This window comes from Puccinia triticina, chromosome 10A, assembly GCF_026914185.1.
Source record: "Puccinia triticina chromosome 10A, complete sequence".
NCBI lineage: Eukaryota > Fungi > Basidiomycota > Pucciniomycetes > Pucciniales > Pucciniaceae > Puccinia > Puccinia triticina.
The window spans coordinates 221,343-232,081 of NC_070567.1; the positions used below are offsets into that span (position 1 = coordinate 221,343).

A 10,739-nucleotide genomic window follows, 5' to 3' on the forward strand; every position below is an offset into this window, starting at 1 on the left:
TAACGAACCGCGCCGATGAGTGCACAGCTCGGCAGCCATACATTTAGCTTGTTGTAGCCTCCCGGTGCCATCGGCCCTGGCCTCCCTCCCCCTTAATCCGAGCTCGCCGCAAACACAATCCGACAAATCTAGTGGTCCGGCGAGCTCTGCAATCTGATAGTCGTCCGGCAGACTCATGTCCCTAACAGCCGCTCCAGCCCCCACAACTCCGGGAGCTCCGTCTCCCGTTGAACTTCGCTCCAATCGGCCCACCATGGGGCCCTTTCGCAGACTCCACGCGACCAGCCGATCGAACCCAGACAGTCACCACTCGCCAAGCAGCAGCTTGCTCCCCGTGCAGAATCGTGCGCCGGGAATCCGGACTGGCTGGTTATGGCATGCAGAACGAACACTGACTGATATGTATTCACCAAACGGACGCGATTTTCGACCTGGCCGAGCCAACAGGGCAACAGTCAGCCGAAGACATCGGCGCATTGCACAACAGCAAATGGGCAATCGGCGACGCGTATATTCGTCGGCATGGACGAATCTGCTTGGTCGGATGACTATGTATCCCTGAAAGGATAGCTTTACCGCCGCCAAACAATCTGCAGGCCGTACGGCTGGCCACCTGGTTTATTTTCGCGGAAACATGACAGCCACTATCGTGTCTTTCGGCCCGGCCCAAGCACCGCTGCCCTGTCCCGGAGGGCGCTTGCAGGCCGGAAGGCTGGTTTTATCTCCTCGCTTGGGCCTCCAATCAGCTACAGCTGATTCCCTGGGGCAAATGTGTCTGAGGGCTAGACGGACACAGAAGCCAACAGGCAACAGGTCCGCAGGAAGAAGGCAGCATTACCGATAAGCTAGCGGCCTTGGTGTGATGCTTGCTTTGCAGCCTACTGCCCGGTTGGAGCCGGTATCGGGAGCCATTTGGATGGTATAAAACCCATGCCTTTCTCCGCTTTCTTCCAAACTCCACCACCATCCTCTTCGCTTTACATCCTTCCCAAGGACCCACTGTCCATCGCCTTATCTTGTTAAATCCCCCACATCATCACCACTTGCCATCCAACCGCCTCCGGTCTTGCATTAGTCTCCAGGTTCTCATACCCTCCACGCCTTGATAAGATGTTCAATTCCAGCAATACCCCATCACCCAAGCCTAAAAGCCGCTTCTTTTCTAATATCCGCCGGTCCCTGCGATCCAATTCGCAACTTACCAGCGTACCCGAATCATTTTTCGATCCACCCGTTAGTAAACTCGTTTCCGGGTACTGTTGATAGACCGTTCAAGTTCATTGACATCTCTCCCCTATCGGATCACAGAAAACGCTTTTCAGCAAGGCTGCCGAATCGCCCAGTCATGCTGGTACCAGCTCATCCTACGCGACAAGCGCGAGCTCGAGCAATCTATCGTCACCTGCATCGAACACTCCTTCGAGGCAGCTGAGTCCAGCCCAACGCCGGCATGCATCATCTTTTACCAAGATTACTTTCAGCTCGGCCGAGTTCCTCGAGGACCGCTATTTATATGCGCAGAGCCCCGAAAAACTGTGTCTATCCCACGAATTATTGTCGGATGAATCCCTTCCGGAGGATGGCTTGGATCGCACGCGTTTCTTCGCCGCACGGACCACCAGAGAGGCCTTTGTAGGCAAAGCGAGCATGCGGACCGATGAAAACTCGCCTAAAGCCCAAAGCCAACCGAACTTGACGAGGAAACAAGTATATTTCGCGATGTTCGAAGATTTCAAAGAGCCTGTGGACTTGTTGCCAGAGTTTGTCTACGAGGATCCTTCCAGCCCAACCACATCTTCCAAAGCTGGCTCGTCAAATGCTGCGGGTAGTCGGAGTGAAAATTCGTCATATTTTCAAAACCAGTTTCTGCAATCTTCGGGGGCAATTGATCACGACCCCATTTACTCCGAATCCTATCCCTCAGACATGGGTCTCAATGATTCCCCCACACTTGGTTATCATTCCGAATTCCCTAGCCCCTCGAGCTACTCCTCACCCCCAGCAAACAATCCGGAAGGTGTACAAAACACTCGAACAAGGCGAACCCGCATCGTTGACCCAGGAAGCTTGTCGATACCATGCGATTTTGATTACCTGAGTTCCATCCTCGACACACCGCCGCCGATCCCACAGGAGACGTTTGCGGACAGTCCGGTTGGCATGGCTTACTGAGAATCTATTCGCAGAAGACCAAAGCAGGGCCGAATCTCATGCCACATTTCTTCTTCCCGTTACAATTCGTGCAAGATTTTTTATTTTATTTTTTTCAGTAGTGTTTCTCAGATTTATGATTTTTTCGCATCCCTTTTGAATACTTTTATCATTAGTCTTGAACAAATTTTCTGTGCGATCTTGTTTTAGTTCATCAGTACCAGTGCATCCGTAGTAGAAGTACATCAGTAGCAGCATACAACAGTAAATTAGTAGCAGTTTTCAAAGTAAAATCAGTAGCAGTTAGTAGTAGTATAGTACAAGTAATGAGTCAGTAATATCACATCCTTTTTAAAATACCACTGCGTCAGCTCCTGACACGTTGCTAAGCACCCGGTTTGGAGCCATCAGCCCCTAGGAGACTTAACCACCTCCCTCCCACTGTCTTTCCCACGTGGAGGCCTACCCATACCCATGTTAACAATGACCAAGAGGCATGTTTAATACGGCAGCCGTGCTGGATCGGCGGCCTCAAGAGACACCCAATCCACCAGTCGCTTCCGAACCTGGCTCCCTAGCACGAGCCACAAATCCGGCTCGACGGCTTGATCAATTCGTAACGAAGCTTCTCATATGAATTTCTTAAACGAGCAAAGGAATGCGCATCGACAGATGAAAACCATCCCAATGAGTACCAGCTTCAGTAACAGTCATAGGTTTCGTTTTGGTTATGATACAATTTGAGGGATTCAGAATGGAAAATCCGGAGTGAAAAAAGAAACAAAAGTGATCTGAGGTCATCATAAGATTGTCACCGGAACGGTTAAGCTGGAGTCACGGGCCATTGCATCAGCCACATCATCCAGGGTGAGCATCACGACAGTCTCAGGCGGTATGTCCTCCATCGAGTGAGCCAGCCAACCTTTTCTATTTCACTCGCCAGCCCAACCGAAGGCCAACATACGAATGCATAAAGAGCTTACAATCGCATCTTTGCGAGATAATGCCCTCTGCCTATTGCCAGGATAGTTCCCACCTTCCCGGAAGTGGCTTGATTTTTGAGGGTAGTTGATCGACAGGAGGAGCTCATCTGAATCTTAAGTGCACACATAATTGATTGATTTCGGATGTGGCCACCTGGAGTACAAGTATTTAGAAGGTGTGTCACGCAATATTTTTCTTCAGAAAAGCTTCGATCCGGATAGGAGTCCCTTTGTCGGAGGAGCTGGCGCGACATGCCAAAGGGGCGCCAGATTGCGAGAGCGAGGGCCGTTATGTTGTACCTGGTTCAAGTTTGCTCGGGAATGCGGTTGAGGTGAAAAATCGGCTAAGAGCACGCGACTCCAAGGCTTGGGCAACCGAAAGTCTGTGCCGGTCAAGATGCATTCTTTCTGGGCCAGCTCATTCTGATTGATCACACCTTCTACGTACTGATCTTTCATAATCCACACGCCTGGTGAGATTGGAGCCGAACCCAGTGGCAGAACGAGCACATGGCAAGTCATGGCAGTTCGCTTACCGGACTCCATCTGCTTGTTGAACAACTTGTCCCGCTCAGGATACACACATGGCACGCTTCGAAATGTCAGGGACATCTATTCCTGGTCAGCATGTATGGCTTGCACCAGTCCTGATTTGCCACTAGGCTTGAAATGGCCACATCTTCCCTGATCAATTCCTCGATGATTTCGAATCCGCCATCCTTGACCAGAAGTAATCTCGGTACACCTTGTTGCCGATCATGAATCTAGGGCTAAAATGGACCACAACTCGCAGGCAACAAGGAAGTCGTTTCCTCGATCTATGAAAAGTTGAACTAAATATTGGCCGATCTATCACATTGGGAGCTCAGCTTACTCAAAACCAATGAGATCGTGTATCGTATCCAGCTTATCCCAGCTACCACGCTCAATCAACTCGGCTGGACAGCTTATCAGTGCCCAGAGAACTCCGATTATTTGCGCGCAGGGAACGATGCTCTTCGAGATTCCGTGGCCGTGAGGTGACCGTGGGCTTGCTGGACATCATCACAGAATCCTGTCCTCTTACACCATAGGACGGGCTCTATTTAACTACACTCGGTTAGCTATCTGGTTTCTGTTACCTCATCCACAAGCTGAATTCAATACCTTTTCCTACCAGGCACCTTTCAATCGTCACTCTTCAAATATTTAAAGCACCGTTTAATTTATCAACTCATCACCTTTCCACCAGCCCAACATGAAGATCACCATGTTCTTTACCGCTTTGTCCGTCTCCAGTGGTACGTTTACTCTGACTCATTTGTTCTTTTCCTGGATAATGACGTATTCACCAAGTGTCGATTGATTTCATGGGCCACTTGCAGCAGTGTTTGCCGCGCCTGCTGCAGCCGATGCCAAGGCCGCGTAAGCTCACCTTCCTTTCCATTCCCCTACCAAACTAAGCGTTGGTACTGATACAATTACCTCCTCCTCAGCGCCGCTAAGGACGCTAAAAACGTCAAGGCGTTCTACCCTGACTTCCCCGGCTACCCTGCTCCTGGACCTTACTATCCGAGCCCTTACTTCTTCGACGGCGGGTACCCGCCGGTCTATTACACTTACCAGTACCCGACTTACACCTACCAATACAGTATGTGCACTTTCTCAGAGAGTTCATCGTCACATCGCAATCTCTGACTCATTTGCCTTTGCTATAGCCTACCCAATCACAACCACATCTGCTCAAACCCAGGCCCCTGCTGCCCCAGCTACTCAGGCCCCCGCTGCTCCAGCTACCCAAGCCCCCGCTGCCTCAGCCCAGAACTAATTTACAGAGTTCTTCTCTAGCGTCTTAACCTTGATGGCCAAAGACGCTTGAACATGTCCTCTCTACTTATCACGCCCTACCTAATGTCAATTTGTTTTCTGCTAGAACTCGATCAAAGTGATGATTTTGACAGCGCCCCTTGCGTTTCTTGAGTCTTTGACCATGGTGAAGCACCAAGATTTTTTTCGAGTCCATTGAGGGTAGCACTGTACAGGGCAACTAGTCCAGTGAATCTGCCATGCGAAATGTTGAGACGGCGTGTTGCTGCGGCAGGCATTACAAAAACTTGCGAGCTGTTATTAAAGTTCACACCCCCTTCATCTACAAAGTTGCCAGTTTGCACTTAGAAAAGCTGCACATCTTCACCGTTGATCACACCATGAATTCCTTAACTCAGGTATGCGTACATACGTAAGACAGATATGAATGATTGATTCAGGTGGTACACTGGATGCATAGTGGGAGGTCAAGAGGGAGAACAAGAGAGCAGGTGGTAATTCCGGTAAGATCGAGCAGTACTTATGTTCATTTTCTTTTTGTCGTTTTTTTTTTTTTTTTTCGCGAGGTTTCCTTTCGTAACGGTGGTCAAGCCCATGCCGCTAATTGTACATTTTTCTTCTCCGAGTTTCAGAACTCATCCTTGGGTGAAAAGAAGTGAGAATACGTCACAACTGGCGCATTATATTGATTGGTGGTTGCGATATTTTCCGTTAAAGCCGAATTAGAACGTTTGGAAATTATGGTAAATTTAATCGGCAGAATCTCATGAATGCTGGAAATAAAACTCAACTTGTCCCATAGACTAAAGCACCGCCTGCCATACTCATGTAACAAGCCGATTGGTTGATGAGATCTCTGGAGAATGGTGACGACAAAAAAAGATTTCGACAATCAGAAAATGGTTCATGGAAAAGTGATGCACGAAGGGGTTCTCTAAAGAGGATAGCCGGCTAAACGTACGAATGAGCCAGGACGAGGGGCAATGCAACACCGGTAGTCAGCAGGACGCTTGTGAAGAAATCCGCCGTTTCTTTGGGGATTGACGAGTAATCAATCGATAGTTCGTAGTCTGCTCCACCACAATAGCTCGAAGCTATCATATTCGGTATAGGAGCTGTGAAAAACGTTAATGCTACAGAATATACGTGAGACCATCAAGGGTCCCGCGGAACTTTCATCAACTCTGGCTGGATTCCTCTTTGGGGATTGTCTTGATGGCTATTGGTGGGATTCTTTGACTAACCAACTAGCAGTGGTAGCCATTCTGCCCATAAAGCACAGCTTAGAATGACGAGGAGAAACCCGAGAGCTAGAATGATCGATAAAAATATGATGGCTGAATCGTCATTTTGTTTTTGATTTCCAAAAATAAATTTTAGTGCACATCATCGTCGCAGATCGAGGGCAATGCAAAGTGGGAAACATGGTGTAAATGGCGCATTCGATTAGCATTCTTCCGGATGTCCATGTCCCTCAATAGATAAAAATCTGAACTTACTCTTGAATCCAGGTTGAAGCATTTGTCGTTCGTTATCGGTTTGCTGTTTGTGAGATGGTGCGTGGTAGCTTGGACTCGGAGCGATGGCCGGTGAACGACGGGATGGGGGTGCAGAAGCAGATCACCAGACCATACGTACATATTACTGTGATCAGTCCGGGCGAGGATTGGACGGGCCAGCTACATGGGCCCGACCCGGCGCCAAGCAGGTATGATGTCATGACCAGAGCCTCGGTCCTCGCCGCTCGGCACCGGCTCCTCAACACCCAACCAGAAATGAATCCTGACACGGCGCACAGAAGGGTTTCGAGTGATATCATCAGGCAGATTGGCAGATTTTCGTCGTGCGATGTGAGTGCCTACTACATATAACCTCAATGAACCAAGCCAACTGTCTGTTTTCCCGATCTTCTTAATGATACATAGATTGCAGATGCGTTGATCAGATTAAAACATCCCAGTGGTGGTTATTTACCAGACATCAACCTTCAAACAGCCAACCATACAGATTCAATTCCTTCCAAGTTATGCGGTGAAGCCTTCACGGTCGAAGTACGAATTCTTATTTATTTCAAGACTTAGCAACAATCATGCCGATATTAACCCAACTCTGAGTCCGATTGGGGAATCTAGATGGTCCCAGTTACGGATACCGACTCTCCTCATCTAACGCAGCAGTATGTAAGCGATCCTTCAAAGCTATTTGATTCTTATGGCATGATTTCCAAGCTAAAGAGTCCCTGCAGGTTGACGCTGGGGTAACGGATACAGTCATGGTAATCTCCAGTCCGGCAAGTGTGTTCTTTCCACTTGCAGTGATCCTTCAAGTTCAAAGGCAATCACGTGACTAACATCTGATCGGAGCGTTTTTTTATATTGAAAACAAGACTCGAAGAGTGCCGTCTGGGGAGGTTTGATGACCGCAAGGGCTAAGATCAAGGGCATTAAGGGTGTTGTTATTGACGGTCGCTGTCGCGATCTGGCAGAACACAGGGCAGCTGATTACCTAGTAAGAAACATCATCTTTTGTTTGAAACAAAGATATGCTGCGTTTTTAATCATACATGCCTAGATCTTTGCCAGGGGACACTCAATTTTGGGGCAATCGACTTTCACCCGTCCTTCTAGAATTCAAGTTCCTATCGCGATCTATCCGGTCTGTGATAATTTTGGGAGCCCCCATGCGGGCAAGCAAGTTAGCTTTCCACCGACCACTGTTAACCCACACGACGTCATCTTGGGAGATGAAGATGGTGTGGTGGTCATTCCATACGCGGACATCGAAGAGGTTATCAACCTGTGCGTTAAAAGCACACAAGTTGATCAACAATGCCTAGAGGCTCTCAAAGCTGGTCAAACTACTGCCGAGACTTTTTCCAGATTTCGTGGGAAATGATGAATTCCTTTTCTTTAAATGATGATTTTGGAAAATCTTCAATACCATTCTAAAAAAATAATGAATAATCAGAATCAATAGATTGAAATGTGAAATGAAATTTGAATTATAATAAATGAAAAAAATGAAGTCCAAAATCCATTCTGAAATTTTGTGGGCAGTGAAAACACATCAAACACTGGTTTTTTGTTGGCTGTAGTGCAGTTTTGTGCTTTGTGATGTGTTTTTGCTGCCCACAAAATTTCAGAATGCATTTTGGACTTCATTTTTTTCATTTATTATCATTCATTTCACATTACAATCTATTGATTCTGATCATTCATTATTTTTTTAGAATGGCATTGAAGATTTTCCAAAATCATCATTTAAAGCAAGCAATTTTTGTAAGTTTTGTGATGTTCCAAATACTTTTTATTTTGTTATATTCATTCTTTTGAAGTCATTTTACACACTCATTCTTGAATCCTCATGACTTCAAGTTTGTGGACTGGCCTTCTAGAATGAGCTTTTGGGGGCACCAATGTATCTGTCCAGTGACTGTACCTCTCTCGACCTCTTCTTGAGCACTATTGTATCCCTTGGGTCTATAAATAGACCCTTCCTCCCCAGAAATGCATTGACAAATTAGTTTGCTCATATATTTCCTGCTCTTGAAACCGGTGAGCATCACAGCACACAATACCACAAACGCGCTAATCATGAGGGACATTTGACATCCCCAGCACTTTGGCGGAGGTTGTTGGGACCTATGTCTATATTCAACAGCCATTGGAGACCTCTTAGCAACAATTTAAAGTATGTATGTCTTAAACAAAGACTACAGAGTCAAAAATTCAAGCAATGATGAAATCAAGGCCTTTAGAGCATCTCCAGCAAAGCGGGGATGGGACCCGCAAGCTATAGCCAGCCGGGAACACCTTTCACACCAATTTCTCAGCTTTTTTACCGCAGCTCCACAGCAGACTGGCAATCACGCCAGGGGTGGATAGCCAGATTGCCTTGCAAAACGGCACAACTACCGGTATCTCCAGGATGAATTTGGTCAAGTTACTCAACTCCATTGATGACAACAGCAACTACCACATGGTTGATCAGATTATCTCAGGCAAGCATGATCAACCCCAAAGGGGCGGTGTGGTAGACGGAAAAGTGGAAAAATATAAAGTTTTTTTCTATACCACATAAGTACTCATACTAGGCCTCAAGATACCACCAAATTGACCCCAGAAATGGATTCTACGTCCAAATTCACCCCAAGTCACCACTGGAAGCACCCCGGGACCCCCTCTAGTGTGGAAGTTACACCTCATGGACACCTATCACACGGCCAGCCCCAGTAACCCAGCTGTCACCTGCTTCAACCCAAGTTTCACAGTAGTACACTTATACATATCACAGGATACAAACATACATCTCCCTGTCAGGCTACACTCATTACATATTAGCTAAATACACTCGTTTATATACATAGTATGACATCATTTACACTGTTTCTGCAGCCTCAGACTTTGTGTATACACTAATTCCCCCTGTATGACAGCTCATGCAGTCTACTGTCACCTTATTCATGCGTTAGAATTTTCTTTTGTATATTCTGACATCATGTATGCACCCCTGGCATGTTTAGAATGTTCTGTTGTATATTCTGACACCATTCATGCGCCCCTGAGGGGTTATGACATCATTTGTATCTACTCTCACCAGCTAAAATCCCTCACCCTGTTGTCTAGATTAGCTGAAACCCTAACCCACACGCCCCTCAGGGGCTCCACTTTTGTCTATAAAAGGAGCTCTCTCCACCCCCAGTGGTCGGCTCCCCAGTTTCTCACCCAGAACTCACAAGTCACCCAACACTCATCCACACTCAAATCCTAAAACCCTTATGACAATAAATCAACCCTTATAACAACAATTCAACCCTTATAACAAAGTAATTGAAACACTTACATGTTGCCATTCAAACAGATTTCATCTGGAACAGACCAGATCTATCACTTAATAAAACTTGCCAAGCTGAGCTTGGTGGGTCTTGTTGACTGATAACAGAAGGGCAGAGCTTGCAACTCCATCATACCCTTCGCCATTCAGCAAAAGGGTTTCATTACCACTTTTGAGTCTTACAGCGGAGACTGGTGGCTTGATAAGTCTCCCAGTTGCATTGAGACTCCTTGTTTTTATCTCTCTCTCAGTTGTTGTTCTCTTTGTTAGTTTTTGTTTTTTCTCCCACTTGCAATCAATCAACTTGATTGTTAAATAACATAAAATGCACTTAAATACTATGCCTACAGAATTGACAAGAGTACTACTAAGAGCTGGAGGGAAGCAAGCCATTATGTTTGGCAATCTCTTCTTTTCTTGCAGTGTAGAAAGCACAAGAGATAAGATCCAGGTCAGATCTTTAAACATTCTGGGCCATGAATAGCCAAGTGACTCAAATTAATTCTAATTTTCCTCATCATCAGCATCTCTGCCTTTGACACTAGTTGCCGCAAAGCTTGGGAGAGAGCTTGGGGGTTGTTTTTCTTTCTTCAATCATACTGCAAGTTTTTCAATAGTGCCTTGCCACTTTGGTGAGTGATGAAGAATCAGGCAGCAGTGATTGAGGTTGAACACAAAACCCATCTCAACTTTGAACATCTATTTAGTGTCAATGACCTGAGTTCAAAAAATACAGATGTAGTATAAATGATCAGATCAGTGAGGACCATAAAAAACTCACAATCTTGTCACGGTTCTTGCCACTTCCGATTCACCAGTAGAGGTAGCAGTTGCAGTGGACTTTTTTTGGTCTTCTGTGTTTTTTTTTTTGAATTCTTGTTGGCTTTCTTTCCTTGGGTGGGTTGATGTTCTTCAACTTGTGGAGATGGTGTTCCGGGTGGAGGACTAGGAGCATGATCTTCAAGA

The 10,739-nt window shown here is 46.4% G+C and overlaps 5 protein-coding genes across 5 annotated transcripts; 4 read left to right on the forward strand and 1 right to left on the reverse strand.

Annotated features, from left to right (window-relative positions):
- Window positions 1–175: 175 nt before the first annotated feature.
- Window positions 176–548, forward strand: PtA15_10A20 (uncharacterized protein; the record flags this gene model as incomplete). Its single annotated transcript, XM_053160364.1, has 2 exons — window positions 176–344; window positions 448–548. 2 exons carry the CDS (start codon window positions 176–178, stop codon window positions 546–548), a joined length of 270 nt encoding a protein of 89 aa, XP_053024156.1.
- Window positions 549–1,110: 562 nt separating this feature from the next.
- On the forward strand, window positions 1,111–2,172 carry PtA15_10A21 (uncharacterized protein; the record flags this gene model as incomplete). Its single annotated transcript, XM_053160374.1, has 2 exons — window positions 1,111–1,233; window positions 1,309–2,172. The coding sequence occupies 2 exons, from the start codon at window positions 1,111–1,113 to the stop codon at window positions 2,170–2,172; spliced, it is 987 nt and encodes a 328-aa protein (XP_053024157.1).
- Window positions 2,173–4,371: 2,199 nt separating this feature from the next.
- On the forward strand, window positions 4,372–4,941 carry PtA15_10A22 (uncharacterized protein; the record flags this gene model as incomplete). The annotated part of the gene is made up of 4 exons (XM_053160385.1): window positions 4,372–4,414; window positions 4,499–4,538; window positions 4,610–4,764; window positions 4,832–4,941. The coding sequence occupies 4 exons, from the start codon at window positions 4,372–4,374 to the stop codon at window positions 4,939–4,941; spliced, it is 348 nt and encodes a 115-aa protein (XP_053024158.1).
- A 627-nt stretch (window positions 4,942–5,568) lies between these two features.
- On the reverse strand, window positions 5,569–6,461 carry PtA15_10A23 (uncharacterized protein; the record flags this gene model as incomplete). The annotated part of the gene is made up of 5 exons (XM_053160396.1): window positions 5,569–5,612; window positions 5,732–5,796; window positions 5,902–6,073; window positions 6,185–6,277; window positions 6,440–6,461. 5 exons carry the CDS (start codon window positions 6,459–6,461, stop codon window positions 5,569–5,571), a joined length of 396 nt encoding a protein of 131 aa, XP_053024159.1.
- A 254-nt stretch (window positions 6,462–6,715) lies between these two features.
- On the forward strand, window positions 6,716–7,835 carry PtA15_10A24 (uncharacterized protein; the record flags this gene model as incomplete). Its single annotated transcript, XM_053160407.1, has 6 exons — window positions 6,716–6,790; window positions 6,866–6,991; window positions 7,073–7,120; window positions 7,186–7,234; window positions 7,327–7,448; window positions 7,512–7,835. The coding sequence occupies 6 exons, from the start codon at window positions 6,716–6,718 to the stop codon at window positions 7,833–7,835; spliced, it is 744 nt and encodes a 247-aa protein (XP_053024160.1).
- Window positions 7,836–10,739: the final 2,904 nt, after the last annotated feature.